The 17445-nt window shown below is 41.5% G+C and overlaps 1 protein-coding gene across 1 annotated transcript; it reads right to left on the bottom strand.

Annotated features, from left to right (window-relative positions):
• Positions 1-8327: 8327 nt before the first annotated feature.
• On the bottom strand, positions 8328-15386 carry lrrc3 (leucine rich repeat containing 3). Its single transcript, XM_047601194.1, has 2 exons — positions 15007-15386; positions 8328-12771 (listed from the first exon to the last, which is right to left on the bottom strand). The coding sequence occupies exon 2, from the start codon at positions 12490-12492 to the stop codon at positions 11692-11694; it is 801 nt and encodes a 266-aa protein (XP_047457150.1). The 5' UTR covers positions 12493-12771; positions 15007-15386; the 3' UTR covers positions 8328-11691.
• Between the last annotated feature and the right edge of the window lie 2059 nt (positions 15387-17445).

A 17445-nucleotide genomic window follows, 5' to 3' on the forward strand; every position in this document is an offset into this window, starting at 1 on the left:
ACTGATTTACTCATGGAGAAACTGGACAGATACAGTACAGGATCACAACAACTGATACTTCTACGAGGTCACACTTCACTGATACGCCATCAAAGAAAAATGCATAACTGAATGAGAAGTACAGTCATTCAGAATCTGACCGTGTGGATTTGTGAGGCAGAAGCTGGTGGAGAAGAGGAACCAGGCACAGAACGTTTGGCATAAACTCTGTCCCAGTTTGTGTCAGGAAATATAGGTTGTGTGATAGGACCTAAGAGCAGGACTCAGGAGACGAGGCAGAGTTCAAAATAAAAAAGTATTTAATGAAAATAATAAAAAACAGAAAACGCTGCAGAGAAAACACAAAGCAAAAAAATGACAAGGAGTAATGAACAGGAACAGAGAACACAGAGAAAGGCAGGATATATATATATATACATACACACATGGGATGAGGAGACAACAATCAGGGTGCAGCACACAAGGAGAAGTCAATAAAACATACATTAGTTTAGTCTGATCATCTCCTGCAAGTTACACACCAACACATCACATCATTAGCAACAGACCAAACGTTTACTGTTGTTGTTGTTGTTGTTCAGTCAGAGTTTTATAGCTGATGCTTTTTTCTCTCTCTAGTAAACTAACTAGTAACTAGTGCAGCTTATCAATCAGCTACTGTCCACAGCTGATATTGGAGCTGTTGAGCTGCTAAGTCTTTGGTAGGAATATGTTTTCCGTTGAAGGGAAACTCTTGTTGCCTCAAAATCATCGGAAATCATTTGGAATTTATTCAGAATAAAACTTTTCTTCAGCTACAGCTGGAAAACTCTTGACTAACCACAGTGCGGCTGTAGACATGACAAACCAAAAACCTTAAACAAATAAAGTCTAACTTCATGGAACCACGTCTCAGGAGGACGCGCTCTAAGTTCCCACTCGCTTGGATGGATGAACAGATCCGTCTAAACTAATCCAAGACCTTTCTCTCCATCCGCAGACGTAATCACATCTTTAAAATCAAAACCTTTGTTCAAATGCACTGAAGCCAACGCTCCAATTAATTCTTCATTACAAATTCCATCTAAGGTGTAACAGAGCAATAACACATGCCTGACTGGGTGTGGTCTGCACAGATATGAGCTGACCTGCATCCACCCTCAAAAATGTCATTTCCAGACGCTGCTTCGACTACGACACCAACGACGATGTGTCGAGATCAGAGGAGGGAGCTGTGAGTTCTGCCTGGGCCTTAATTTGATGAACATTAGCATCATTCAGCGTAGATGCAGAGTGGCTTCCCGTCCTCTAACAGGCCGAGTACAATCTGATGGTAACTTCATTTTAAAACACCGTGTGGCTCAGGTTAGTCAGCGGGAGGACGCGCCTCATCCACATGTTACCTCACGTCTCCTTGTTGTTGTGTTCTCCAGACGCTCCGGGTTGTGGGTGTCATGCAGGTTACAGCTTTGACAGTTTCATCAATCAACAGCAACACAACTTTTATTCCTCTGTATAATAAACTTAATCCTGGGAAGCCCTAAAACAATATTTCATATCTTAAGACACAACCTAAATATCATGATTAAACTACGTCCTTAAAATAATCCAAAACACAGAACACATCTATTAAAGGTTTGCGTGTTTAAAAAACGGATTTACTACCAGCACACACTGAGGTTGTGTCTTTGTTTACCTCAATGAATAAGTAATATGAGCATTTACACGCAATTAAGAGTGTGCTGGGCGGAGAAAATGCAAATATATTAACTTAACACACGCAAAGTGATTTATCAAAAGAAAGAAACTGTGTCTATGTTTAACACGTGCAAACTGTCCTGTGTGTAACTGTGCACACCTGTATGAGAGTTCATGTGTTTAGTTGCTCTCAGCTCAAAGCCAGAAAATAAAGCAAAACGAAACCTTTGCTCCGCTGTGATTTAGTGTCTTTAGAGCTCCCAAGCAACCTCCCAGAAGTCTGTGTTCATTGTTGAACTAACTGTGCCATGGGAGGCTGCAGTTGGTGAAGCATATGAACGCAAACAACTGAAGTACGCTGACGTAGCAGCCGAGGCAGAACAGCGCGGCTGGCGTACGCAGGTGCTTCCGGTCGAGGTCGGATGTAGAGGGTTTGTTGCCACGTCCACAACCAAGCTTCTTAAGAGGATGGGAGTCCGAGGACAGGTGTTCCGCAAAGCCGTCAAGTCACTGTCAGAAGCTGCAGAGCGAAGCAGCAACTGGCTTTGGATCAAGAGAAAGGACCCCAACTGGGCTGCAAAATGAATATGGAGGGGTAAAAGCGGAGGGGGGCACTCCTGGGACGCCAGGTGTCGCCGTTGAGCTCTCTGGAGGTGTCGTGGGCCTATCAATGAAACACCGGTGAAAGAGAGTGCCCACCTGATGACCTCAGTGAAGCTTTTACCCCAACCCCACTCGATGCCAAGTTCTGATTATCTATGGGATTGTACCATCTAGTCCTACAAGCTCAACAGAGCAGTTTACTGTACGTAGAGGGACACACACTATAAAGCTCCTGTGACCTTGCTTTACACAATCAAATCAGCTGCATCATTAGTCTGATTTATGTTAAGGGGAGTTATTATGATATATGCTTTATTAGTGACGGCATATTTTTCCTGTACCGCACACACACACAGTGCATGTCGATCCACATATTCCTTCTGCTGTGCTCAAACATTTAACCTGCCACATAAGACTCACACACGTGTGCAGCTACGTGTTGCCATGACACTAAAAAAATGTTAAACGGCGTTGGGTGAATGGTCAGTAGGAGAGAGTGGGTGATTTGTGCCATCCCATGTTTCTAGAAAACCATAGAAGAGATTGGTCATGTAATGACAAAGAAAAGAGGTGCATGGTATGAGAGGCAGGGTCAAAAAACTGCTTTTTGCCGTTCAAAGTGAAAGGTAAAAAAAATAAAAATGTGGAATAGATAGAGCAGTGACAGAGGTGCATTATGGGACGTCACAGACAGTCACAGACACTTTTTTAATAAGTTTTCAAATTATAACAGATGATAAAAATAGATTTTGATACTATTTATCATGTGGGAAGAAATAACCAATGACCCGTCAGTATTTTAAAAAACGATTCATATGGGATTAAGATCACAGACGACTTCCATGATTATTAGAAATTACCGAAGGTCCCAGATAAAACTAGTCCCGTACGAATAAACCTTTCATCATTGTGAACTTTGCAGGTAGAACCATCTCTGATAACTACATTGGATTAGTGAAGAAGGTTGAGTTCTTGTTCATCAGTGCAAAGTTGTAGAGGTCTGTGGATTTAAAGAAAATGATCAAGGAGTCCTCTCTAGTAGTTTCGTGAGAAACTACCAATGCCACTAAAATGTGTGGTGCAGCCAGGACGGAGCAGAAGGTCATGTTCTCCTGCAGCATTGACAAGTGGGATGTTAAGTAGTAGTAGCCGGATCTGGGACGATAACTGCTGTAGATTTGGTCCTCGTTTTGAATTTAATTTTGTTCTTGTTGAATAGGCTCTGGTTGAGTAGAAGCCTGTTTTTGTGGGAACTGAAGCTGATTTTGTTAATTTTTAACTTAATGTTGTTCTGAACATGTGCCCGTGACCTTGTTTAAGGAAACTGGCCTTTGGTTTTGTAGATTATCTTTAAATAAACCTCAAATACGTGGTTTTGCTTTTTTTATAGTGTAACAGTATAAAAAATTAAAATGTTTTATAATAATAATCAATTTACCCCAGTGTTTTCTCTCCAAAGGCACAAATCACTCTGCATGGGATGCTCCACATCTGAAAATATATGTACATGCTTTAGTTTAATGCATTACTGACATTCCCTTCTTTAAAAACACCTCAAGTAAAAACTGGCACAACTCACCCCACTCTCACAAAATTACATTCAGCTCATTCACCGGCAGAAGACAACAGTATTTTCTCGAGTCATTTTTTTGGTGTAATGTCAAGTCAAAGGTAAAATGAACTCAGTGGGTTGATGCAGGATGTACATTTTACAAAGTGGATTCCATTGGAATCTCAGTCACAAAAACTGGAGCAATATTTTGCAACATGACAGAAATGAGACATAAAGGTCTAATAAAAAAAATCCCTTAAATAACAGTTATTTGAAGAGACAATTTGTTTCTCATTACTGGAGGACCTCAGACTATCATAAAAGGAATTATTACGTCCTAAAGATGCCGTCTGTGCATTGGTCTTATTTCACTGGATTAATCCAGAGTAAAGGCCGGGGGCTGCTGAGTTCCTGTGAAAAGGATATATATGTGTGCCTGGGACATACAGATGGTCCAAAGTAACGCCGTCCACAAGTGGCCTGGGGCTATATGAACACAAATACATAATTAAGGAGAAACACACATTCCTGTGTCACGGATGAAATGGTGCAATGTCATCCCAAGAATAATAACGTGGTGCCTCGAGCAGCCCTGAATCCACATCAGGTGCAATGTTATCCGTCAGCTCAGATTGTGTCCGTCACTCTGTAAACTGTTTGCCCATCGCTCCAGAGATATATATTTATCTCCGGAGGTGGAGGGTCAAGCATTTATAAAGCCATAGTGGAGACACACAATCAATATAAGGTCAGGGCAGGATTTGATCACATTTCACCGTCCAGCCTGCCCAGACTGCAGGGTTACACTGACCTGGGTTACACTGACCTGGGTTACACTGACCTGAGTTACCTGGGTTACACGGACAGAAACACCGCTCTGCATCTACTTAAAAGAACGTAAGGCAACTGTTTGCATCATTTTATCCTGTAGATCAAACAAGAGCCTTTGAAGGTACCATATTAATTAAAAACAAAATGATTATTTAATCAGTGCATGGCCGACTAACGGCTAAAACCCCTTGCTAACGGTGTTAGCTCCATAAGCTAACGTTATGTAGAGGAAAAAATGCAGCTTGTTGATGAAAAACATGACTTTCAACAAACTTAGATGAATTCAAATCCATATATTCATGTCAAGAGACAAACTGTCTTTTTATTGTTATTATCACAGGATTATTTATGTTACAATTACATATTCTTAGATGGACTTTTTTCAGTTTACTCTCACTCATTCTATGGATGTTTGTTCTGAGCGTTATTTATTTCATAATGTAGCAAAGAAAAGCTATCGAACATGTATTCACGAATGTAGAATATTGAGGATATAGAAATAAATAAAGTTCTAGGGTTTGATTATTCTTCTGCATCTATTACTGTGCTGTGCTCTGAATTTCATACAAAAATTAGAGCTCAATACTGAGATGTAGTGTTGTAGTAACACAATGCATGACACGGGAAACATTACAACACAAATGTATGTGCATGAGCTCTGAACAGTGTCAGAACAGCCTCTGCTCTGTGACCATTTACTGCCATCACAAAGAAAAGCAGAGCGTTAATATACTATTCTAGCTGTGAGGTTGTCGTGGTGCAGTGATTAATGCCCCTTTAGTCGCTCTGTTCTCAACATGTGCACGTCTCCAGGTCCAACACTGTGTCCCCATTTAAAAAAAAATAATTAAAAAAATCATAAAAAAATCCATTAACTAAACATTGCGTTGAAGCAGGTCACCTCCTCTATTGACCACTCAGACAACATGATTTACTACACCGCCTGGTATCGATTTAAGTCAAATGTGTTAAAAGAGCAGTTTTCTTTTCTTTTTGCTGTTAACGTCCAAAACCTCACTATTCTCTATGGAATACAAACCACCAGCCCTCACACAGCTTAAAACACATACAGAGTAGTCAACACTAATAAATGGAGGTAAATGAGAATATCAATTCTCATATTTTCTGTAATCGAGTCAGAGAAAGGCAGCGAGGCACTGCACTGGAAAAAGTCCATCTAAGAATAATGTAATTGTAGCATGAATAACCCTGATAATTACAATAAAAACAAACGTCTCTTGACATGAATATATTATGTTTTCAATTCGTCTACACTTTGTTTACAGAACTAATGTTGTACCAGCAAAGAATACTCTTATTTGATCCAAGGATAAAATGATTCAAAAAGTTCCTTCCTTTTTATAAGTAGCTTTGTATCAGTGTGATTTACTGACCTGACGCCCGCGGTGCAGGAGCTGATGCTGAACCTGAGCTGGGATCAGCAGACGTAGTGAAATATATCAGGTTTTAAAGTGAAGCTGAGAAGGTGAGGATAGTCTCCAGACATGCAGTATTTAATGAACTGCTCCCTCTTAGGGGAGAGCAAAGTGTCTCTCATCAGGACCAGTTAGTGGAAAGAATGGAGAGACTCCCAGTTCAGGCTGATTTGCAGGAGTCACAAACACTTAGAACTTTAAAGCCAAACTCTGTCTCATGTATTCAGTGTTGGTTGCACTGAGAAAACAACGGAAGTTCACGTTAATAGTTTATTTTCATCAATTAACAAAAGGCAGTGAATGAACAGAAATGTAAATCAAATCAGTATTTGGTGTGATCACCCTTTACCTTTAAAAGTAGAAATGAAACCCTGTTCATACTCTGATACAGACTCACTACATCCACTGTCATCGCAGCCTTTACTGCACAGTCATGTCCATAGTGAAGAAGAAGTGTAACGGTCATTAGAGCGAATGTGTGGATTGTTCAGGACGGTGACGGCGTTTCTAAATCTGATGATGCGTCGTTGTATGTTTTTTTTTCACTTTGGTTTTGTCAACGAATATTAAGGAAACAAGTCATTATTAATTTTTTAAGTTTGAGTTTTGTTTTGAAAAACAAATGACAGACGTACTTCAGTGCCTCCGTTAGTCTCTACCGTACTGAATCCTGAAAAGATGGTGATGTCTTAGCAGATGAATGTAAAAGAAGGAATGAAATCTGCTTCATTCTGAAGAGTCAGGTTCAGGTTGATGCAGGATCAGGATCAGGATCAGGAGGTGGGTTTTTCTTTCCCATTCATTAGGGAAATGATACAGAGGTGCCACTTGTGTGTCTGTTGCCACCGCTGCCACACAAACAGCTTCAGTAGGACATTTATTATTAATGAGCGTGTGTCGATGGTGTCACGCTGCATAGTCAAACATGTCCACAAAGTCCAAGGGAATCAAAGGAATTTTCCCTTTTTTTCCAGGTCCAGTCTGAGCAGTAACATAGAGCAGCTGTGATATGATCACTGTTCACTAATATTTGCATCTCAGAATCGTTTGCAGAAGCAAATGAAAAGAGAAGTTGACAAAAGAAGGAAGTAAAACAAAGAAGAAACAAGAAAGAAGTCAGCGCTGAAGGTTCAGGAAGCACAAATCCAATTATTCCAAGCGTATGTCGTAGGACTGCAGACAGAGTGGCCTTTCTGAAATTGATGCAGCAGGCAAAACATTTCTCTACGTTCACAGTTTTATTGATCCCTGCTCTATGTATTCAAGCTTTACTTCCAGAACAGGCTTCTCTGGTACCGAGCTCTGTGTGGAAGATTAAAAATCAATTTTTTATCATGGTGATATCAGCTCTCTCAGCTTTTATCATAAATCCTTGACAGCAGGTGAATCACAGTCACAAATGAAATTCCATTGTGTGTTTCATGGGTTTTTCTCTCTTTGCTCAGGGAGGAATACAAATTTTCACCTGAAAATACTTTAAATATAGTTTAATTGAGGTTGCAACAAAGACGGTTCAACTAATTTATGTTGATGAATGCTCTTTAGAATAAAGTGGAGATAAAAAGAAATACTGTGACTTAAATTAAGCAGCTCTTACTTCTCCTGACTTCATCCTAGTGTCATCTCAACTACACCCTATATGAACCAAGTCCAAACTAAACTGTTGTCAAATGTTTTGCTGCAGACACGTGGAGAGAAGTGGCCCAGGAGGCCTAGAAGTGCAAGTCACACAAACTGTGTGAAGGAAATGTCTGTAACTGTGAAATCTGGACTTGAGTTTCGTTTTGAAGCCTCAAGGCTGCCATGACATACGGCCATATTGTTTTTTTGAAAGCCGGAGGCCATAATTTAATAAGCAGGTGGAGCTGGAGAGGAGTCAGGGCAGCATGGACCTATGCAGCCAAGTCATAAAGCCAAGTCATCCCAAAACCTTATTAGGGAAAAAGAAATCAACCGAGAAGTGTAATCTTTTTCTCACAGATTTCTGTCCAGTGTGACAAATATTGCAACCAGTGGAAGACTTGTGGGGTATTTAAAGTGGAGGCTAAATCAGGTGAGCTGCAGGCTCCATCCAATAGCATGAGGAAGGACTGCAGAGGTCCACTGTGGACCAACAAACCATTTAAAGCATTTTGTCCTGCATGGTTCTACATTTGGAAGAAGGAAACAGCACGTTGGTAAAATGTGTTTCTGAAATCCACCATGAACAGACTGAAACTGTTTGGAAAATATACTTTATTTTGAAATGCTGGTAAGGTGTCCACTGAAAACCAGAAACCAGAACCAACAGAAGAAAAGTGATGAGCTACAAGTTCCTAAACAAAACCACTTTGACAGGGTTTAGTCAAACACACACTGTGTTTTAGGAAATAACGAGACAGACGCCGCGTGCAACGCTTCAGAAAACAGTAAAGGTTGGATACACATGGAGAGCACAAACATCGTCAACAGACAGTTAAAACTGCACGTACAGACAGACTCTTAGAACAAAAAAAGAAAGTTTTACTTAAATACAACATTTATTTCTCAATTTAAACCAGTCTCTACCAAGAACAGATGCTTCTCTTGACCTGCTTGAACTACTAGATGAGTGCGAATCACCACATGATGATGGGTACAGTAAGAAGTGAATCACAGAAGAACATTAAACTTCAAAAAAAAAATTTTTTTTTTCACGCTTCACTTAAGGGAGGACAGGGAGAGGACTCGACTCTCCCACACACTGCACAGTGCTACGGTGTAGAAATCCCAGAGAGTAGGCACTTGGACCCAATCAACTCCAACCAACAAGCGCCTAAGTAACGCGTCCTAACGCCGCCGAGCTGCATCTGCATAATGTGCGTGGAAAGCTGAACTATTTTGTTGGAGGCCGTAGTTAAAAAAAGAACAGAAATCATTTGGTGTTTTTTAAATGACAACATTCAACATAAATACAATGACACATAGCTCATAATTAGACCCCCGATAGTTTTCAGTATCTGAAGCTGTAGTTACTCGTTCTGAGGTCCTTGGTTATGGCTTTTTCTTTGACTTGTGCTGTAAGTAATCCATAAGATATAAGGGCCAGGCATTTCTGCTGCACACTATATGAGCACTATGGTCGGCCAAGAAGAGAGACCCCAAGAGCCCCTCAGGCCACTCATCTGCTTCACACTGGTAGTGCTGGTATTCAGCACTGACTAACTTGCACATCATTTACACACTAATTCAGTTTGAAAAGTTTCAGCTTGGGTTTACATTGTTCCTATATCATGTATCATGTATTTCTGGTGTCCTCATAATGTCCATAGCTCAGTCCATGGGAAAAGACTTGAGGTAACCCCATACGAGCTGTGGGGGGTCCGGTTGGTATCGGTGCTCTATGGGCTAGCTTTTTGTTTTGTTTTGTTTTTTTTACATTTACTCAACCTAAATATTGGATCATCAATATACATCATCAATATTGGATTAATTCTTTGGAACCACCTTTTGGAGGGAACCGTGGTGCATCCAACAATAAAAACCATGTAAGGAGCTCAGACAAATGTCCATAACATTTAGCTGATTTCTGACTTCAGTAGCCTTAGTGTGGTACAGGTAACAATAAGAGGTTGTGTCATGGTTTCAGGCTGCCACTGCATCACCCAAAAGTTATAGTCAACATAAAAGTGTGTGGATATAAAGGGGATACTGTACTGCAGCAAAAAAAACTTTTCTCAGAGAATTCCCTGGTTTTTCTTGGTTCCCAGGGTGGGAATGTTTCCACGTTTAAAACCTGACCATAAACCAAAATACAGAGAGATTTACATAGCACCAATGGGAATTATCACCGTTGATGGATGTGTTTGACCTTTGGGACGTGGATGTTCTACACTATCACTTCAACTAGTGGATGTCGTACAATATTTTGACACTAGACTAGAATTGGTGAAAATTTTGTGGAAATTCAGAAAAAAATCCTTTTTCTAACAATACTTTTGTTAAATGTGTTTTTCCAGCCACCGTGAGATGATTCACAACAGCAGCATGTAGTTGTGGATTCTGGTCTTCTACCCAGGTAGCACCACTGTGGCAGGTTATCACATAATGGTCTAACTGTGAAGGCTGCGTAATGCAGACGGGGTTACAACCCGCACACGGAAGCTGGAACCACAGCTGCATGACGGCCAACGGCCACGAAGGTAATGATATTCCATTTCAAACCACTGGTTGGATTAACTTGCTTGACATAGAGACGTGTGACACATGGTGAGATCTGGGAGACTTTTACATTTATCTACATTTGCTGAAAATTAAAATTCCAGGGACCAGTCTCACTGTCGTCATTTCATTAATCTGTTTCTCAGCAAGAACGAGCACCTGAAACAAGACAAACCAGAACGAATGAGGAAAGTAGAGCATGAAACAAGATGTATTCTGTGCGAGGGGGGTCAGAGGAAACTAACACTTGAGCCATCGTTGTCCAGAAAGAGGATCACTTTGCTACATGTTTTCTGTGGTGGAAAGGCAGTTATTCGCTAATAGGTTCATTGTTAAGTTCAAAAATCCAAATTAAAAGCCGTTTGCACACCAAGTCCGTATAATAATCCACAACCATTCTGCAAAGAAACCCTGAACATGGTTTACTATTCTACTCTTTCTGCAGTTTCCCAATGTAAGGCATCAAGCAGAGAGGCTGATTTTGTGGTCTGTTCGTTTGTTTCCTGAGAAGCTGTCAAGAGCAAAGAGAGTTTTATCTGCTGATAAAGGAGCTGCAGAATGTTTTACCCTGATTATTTCCAGGACATTTTGGGACATCAGTGGCCCAGTTTGATGAGCTACAAGCAACAATGCAACTACAAATTTAGAAAAGAAGACCAATAATTTCCGTGGTCATGATGGACACAGCGTGAGGAAGCTTTTACCGCATTAGCAATTTCTGACAGCATGGTCTTGGTGTGCAAGTGCTAGGTATATTTAGACAAGTGGCAGTGGAAATAAATAAATAGTATATCACACATAAAGTAAGTCAGACCACAGCTTGTCAACCATTGTGAAAAACATTTCAACATGTCCATCAAGGATTTTACATATTTTTCCTTTCAGTCCACAATAGCTGCACAGTGTAATATTACCTCCTGGACAGTTTGATGTTTTTATTATTTATTAATGCCAGCACTGTTCTGCATTATGCACATTGAATTTTAACATTCTGATCTATTGTATCGATTAGCAGAGGTCTTGTAAACTTGCCTCACTCTGACAGTGTGACATAACGTACTCAGTTAAAGCAACGTCACCCTCATCCTCCTCATTCATCTCTGTCCACGTTCAGACGACAGAGTGGAAACATTTATCTCTGCCGTCTTTATGTGGGTCTGTCATTTCTTTAGGGGATGTGAATTTTATTTTGTGCCGTCACTGTCTTTTCTGTCTGTTGCTGATAAAATAAAACTAAAATAAATGTCTTGGAATAAAAAAAAATATTTAATTTATGGGAATAAAAAAAGAAAATATTAATTCAATTCACTAAACGGCCACAAATAAGGAAAACTTAAGTGACGGTGTTTCAACAGTTTGAAGTCATTTTGTACATTAATTCTACAGATGCACCTCCTGAGTCGCACATTCACACTAAAGAATTGTGCTTATGGTGTCGAAGTCCTTGCTGATCTGAGAGCTGCTGGGCAGTGACTTGAGGTACTCCAGGTGCCTCCTGGCGTCCTCCTGATTGTGCCTGACGTAGTAGATGACGTAAGCTATCACCATCATGAACCACCCGAACATAGTGACGAACATGGCTACGTCCGTGGTCTTGTGGTGAAAGTTGCAGAAGTTGATCCCTGAGTCCAGCACCTGGATGACGGGCTTGCCTGCGTACTCGTCCTGCACGGCCGTGTGGCACATGACCTCGTTCACCGTCTCCGGGTCCAGGCGCAGCTCCCTCAGGACCTCCTGCAGCGTGCACTCACAGTGCCACGGGTTGTTTGAGAGGCTGATCTTTGCGTGCAGATGAGCAAACGCCTCCTTGGGGACACTTTGGATGCGATTGTTTGCCAAATCCAGGACGAGGAGGCTGTCGGCAACACCTTGAAATGCTCCAACGTCCACAGTCTCGATGTCATTGTTGGACAGGTCCAGCTCCTGAAGGTAGTGCAGCTCTTTGAAGGCGTGGTTGGGAATGTGGGTGATGTGGTTAGAAGCTAAGAGGAGGGTGACGGTATCTCTTGGGAGGTCTGACGGGATTTTCTCCAAGTTGCGGGACATGCATTGAACCACTGTTAAACTATTCCTATCCATGCAGTGGCAGTTCGTGGGACAAGCCACCACTGGCACAGCTGCGAGGGATATTCCAAAGAGCAAGCCCCATAGAAGGGCAAAGCCACCGAACATCCGGGATGTCCTGGGCCTATCAGGCCCCGCTACGTCCTGCATATTCACGTCCTGTCAGGCAAAAGTGATCATACTTCCACCTGTTTCTTTGCAGGAAATGATGTCAATCGCTGCTTTATCATCTTTCAAAATGCCAAAATTATCAGCATATTCCCAGGAACATGTGGGCCCGTATCGAGATAATCCTTTAAAACTGATGTGAAAGAGTTTTATGTAATGTATTAACAAATGAGCTGTTGGGTGAACACGTTCCAGAAGCGACCTGTAATCACAGGTTCATTGTGAGGACGCTGAAAGCTTCGGAGAGAATCTACATTTGCACTGGGGGGAAAAAAAGCAAAGAAATACAGTTATTTTTCAACAGCAAAGTTAATTAGCAGTCCTTAAATGCACCACGAACCATGAGCACACATGGAGAATCACACCAGGCCGTTACTGCTGCTCACATAGTTGGTTTTCTAAGCACACAGGCAGCTGTCTTTGTCTTGATAAAACGAGTGATCCCTATTCCCGCAGTGTTTACGAAATGTGAAACGTGATTATTTCGAAAAAAACCCACTCAGCAAACCTCATAAAGCAACAGGGGGCATCGTTTGAATCGTCTCAGTCAATTTATGTCTGGATTATCTCCTATAAACATTACATAAATGAGTTGTCTGGGGATGAATGAAGGCACATCTTCTCTTATAAAATCACCTCTAAAAACAAGGAAAGGCTTCTTTTTTTTATGATTTGTCTGTGCAGTTCCCTCATGTCCGGTCTTAGGATCACAGGACTGGGCTCCCTCTGGTGGGTACGCAGACCAAACACTGGACCCCTCGCTGCATTCCAGGTGGTCTGCCCCACGGAGCCGGGGTCTTTTCTTTATTGTTCCTCCTTCTGTTGGAAACGCTTCGTGGCTTCAGGACGCTCACACACTCCATCTACTTCTCACTTACACACAGTTTAAACTTATGCATTAATTGATGATCTGGTAATAATGAAGACAGCTACACAGACCCTAGCTCTGTAGCTGATGCCCACCTCCCCACAAGGTCCACTTCTTACAGTGTTTCTGGCCGCTTAAAGTTAACTGAGGAGGTTTGGAGATACACAGTACGTTTCCATGCACAGCTTAATGGAGCTATGCTCTAAATTTGACTTTCTCAGTGTGATCCTTGTCCCTGTTTACATGCAACAGGAGAAAATGGAACTGACAGGAACATGTCCTCCTCCTCCACACTAGGTGGCGATATGTGTCTTTTCAGTGGAACTTATGGCCTCCTTAAGGTTGACCTAATACATAATAGTTCAGCTTTTTAATCTTACGTAATGTGCACGCTACTTCTGGTGCAGACAGATGGCGCTATCCCTCTTCTACTGGCTCCGTTTACCGTCTTCCTCTGGGTTTTTGTTCTGAGGTCTTATACCAGTGCAGCGGTTGTGGAGCATGCACACATGCACTGTCTAGTTTAACTCTGATTAAGATGTGTACGTGTAGGAGAAAATTTGTCTCCAATGTCATTATCCGGGTGATAAGATAAGAACTGTGATTTTAGCCGGAGTGATGCATTTGCGGGCACTTAAGTTGTCCAGTTGCAGTCGGATTAAGCCAGTAACTTACATACCCACAGACATTTGTACGACTCATGTTCAGCAAAATTTTGGTAAAAGCTTCAGTCTCCATTGTTGAAAGTGAAGCAGGAAGTAGAAACAAAAATGACCCCGACTGACAAAAAAAGGACACAGCGCCCACTAGTGTTTGGGTGCCGTTGTTACAGAGAGAGCCAGACTGATGCAAGTAGAAATGTCTCACACAGTGAGACTATGTACGTATTTCACCGCATTAAAATTCACTTTTAAAAAGGCCCCTGAAGTTGACATCAGTGTGTCTCACACACACACACACACACACACACACACACCAATGCATGTTTGAGTAACGGACTGACGCTGTAGACCTACAATACTAATAAAATGAGGTGACAAATTACATTTAAGGACGGCACAGTTGTATATTGCTTTGCAATGCAATGCCTCACAGACAGAAGGTTCTGGGTTCTAATTCTTTGTGGGTGGAGTTTGCATGTTCTCCCTGTGTCTGTGTGGGTTCTCTCCAGGTTCTCCTGATTAGGGTGATTCTAAACTGGTAGTAGGATGAGTGGACCTGCCTCTCACCCAATCACAGTTGGGATAGTCCCTAGTTCCCCCCCAACTCCTCCTCCAGAGGACAAGAGGTTATACAAGATGAGAATGAATCTTTTTTTCTATATCTATGAAAAAATCACGTAAGAAAATGTACGTGCACGACAGTTTCATGCGCACTTTAGGGAAACAAACATTGTGTAATTCGGTACTAACATGTCTTTGTTTTGTCCCTTCGGGATGAATAAAGTCATCTGTCTGTGTTTGGTGCGACATTAATCCTGACCACAGGTTTAAACTGAACTGGCCTAATTGAGGAGGCTCCAGGCAGAAGGGAAATGTTTGGTAATATTGCGGATTTTAATCCCATTAACATTCGGTTCGGGTGAGCAATAAACACACAAACATTAACAAGTGAGTGGAGACACTTACCGGGGACCAGTTAGAGCCAGGATCCAGAAGAAGAAGTCGATGATAGCGCTGTGGTCACGTTTGCATCACGGCATAAGAAGAAAAGAAAACTTTACAATAATAATGAAAAAAAAGATGCAAAATGTAAATTACGCAGTGAAGGTCCTCAAGTTAATGCACCGACACGTCCAGGTGTTTTCTTACTTGCTGACGCTCGCGGTGCTGATGTGAGGAGGTCTCGAGGAGCCACGCTGCTCCCGATCATCACGCGCCCCTCTCTCTCTCTCCCTCTCTCTCTGTCTTGCTCAGACTCGCGCGCCTGGCGCCAGGTGGAGTGGAGAGTCCCGGCTGCGCGCGGATTGGACGACTTCTCTCCTCGTGCTCCAGCCACCACCCCCCGTTTCTCCTGGAGCCAAATTAGACAAATACGTAGGAACCCGCGGCCCGAAGAAAACAAAATGGTTACACATTTTAAAGGCAATGTCAACATTACTTTCACTTTTTAATAATAAAAAAATGCAAAGGAGCAATTAGACAAAGAGATATTCGGAACTGAAGGAATAAGCTGGTCTTCAGTATATTCAGGTAGTCAGCTGACCTCATTCTTTGTGCAGAACGTTGCTGAACCTGGAAATGAGCCACTGCAGCAACCACAGATTCCCCTCACGAGTAAACACAGCCCTGAGTTCTACTGCTGCTTTTCTTCCAAATGTAGTTTCTAGATGTTTCCTCTGCTTGATGCAGCCAATGATTTGACCCTTCTCCACCAGACTAACATCTCCTTCTCCACCAGACTAACATCTCCTCCACCAGACTAACATCTCCTCCTCCAGACTAACATCTCCTCCACCAGACTAACATCTTCTCCACCAGACTAACATCTCCTCCACCAGACTAACATCTCCTCCACCGCCACAGGATGTGTCTTTACACATGGTTACCACTGGAAGATAATCACCCTGAACTAATTATCCAATAAGAGGCTCTGAACTATTAGCTGAGTTATATCCAGGTGGAGACTTTTTATTTTTAGCAAAGCTGCTTCTCCGGTAATAACTTTTAAAGACAAACATGTAAAGATTTGTTCTTTTTATTTGCTTTTTTTTTAATGATAATAATAATTTAAAAAAAAAACAAATGTAACAAAGGAGCAATTAGACAAAGAGATAATTGGATTCTAAGAAACACCTTGTCACGCTGAACCCTGGTGTATTGATTGTGTTCATGGTCCCGTGGGGTTTGCACAGCAGTGAATCAGGAGGTCAGCGCTCAGGTCTGCACTGTCCTCCAGTGGTAAGTGGCTCAGGTTTATTCCACTCTTACACCAGCTGCATGCAAAGCAGGCTTGTTTTTTAATTTGATGCACCGTGACTTTCCAGGCCTGAATCAAGCACGTCTCTACTGTCTAAGAGGAGAATTATACACACATATATATATGTTCTTTTTCAGTATGTAAATAAGGTCAGATCTTGTGTGACCTTAACAGAGAGATGGTTGCACATGCACACGTTGACTAAGCCTCGTCTCAAGACTGATCACGAAACTGTAACAGTGCAGGTTCTAAGAAAAAAAAAAAAACAGGGCAATGACGATCTTCCACATAACCTTGACAAGAATAAAAAAAAAAATAAAAAAAGACCGATTTCATTCCATTTTCACTCCCACCTCATATGATTCAAATGTAGGCCAGCTGGTCCCAATGTTCCAGGTGTCATTTAGATTAAGAAGTGGGTTTTCATGGGGCCACGGTCTCAAACCTGTGCCACCCGTCATGCCGGTTTGTGCTACATGTAGGATTTAACCCCTTCCTTGACTATACATTTCAGATTTGTGTGAACCACTGGATGTTTGTGAAGACACTACAGGGGAGAGAACCGTGACTATTGACCTTAAAACACATTTGTAATTATCTGTGTAACTAAGGACTGACCCTTTAAAGCTGCTCTAATCCATACTTTTACTCTGGCAGTGCAAAGCTATAAACAATTTCAACTGGCTTAATGACAAATATGTTAGTTAGATCAAAATTAGGTCACAACTAAACACCACCTCATAATATTTTAATTTACCAATGGCAGTAAAACTGATGGTTGGCGTATCCTTGGACTTTTCTTTTGAGTTTTGTTATTTATGTCCCTTCCCAAAGAGCACCCTCATCATAAAAAAATACTTCTGTTCTCTATAATAAAACATCACTATTGACTGGGCACCTGGAAACACAACTCCAGACGACGACTTAAATCGCTTCAGGCAACTTTTACACATTCTGAGCATCAATTTTAGAGCGAGTGTTGCATTTACCCCAAGTGGACAAGGACACGATCGAGACAAACTTCAAGGTGTAATGCAAAACAGAAATAACAAAAAAAAAAAAAAAAAAAAAACACATCAGTGTCAGTTTAATAACAATATTCTGTCTAAGAAATGTCAACTAATCTCCTACATCCAGATTCTGAATGT

Source organism: Mugil cephalus, chromosome 12 (assembly GCF_022458985.1).
Source record: "Mugil cephalus isolate CIBA_MC_2020 chromosome 12, CIBA_Mcephalus_1.1, whole genome shotgun sequence".
Classification (NCBI taxonomy): domain Eukaryota; kingdom Metazoa; phylum Chordata; class Actinopteri; order Mugiliformes; family Mugilidae; genus Mugil; species Mugil cephalus.

Excerpts from the sequence above, each read along its gene's own strand:
- lrrc3 (XM_047601194.1), bottom strand. The coding sequence starts at position 12,492 with ATGCAGGACGTAGCGGGGCCTGATAGGCCCAGGACATCCCGGATGTTC.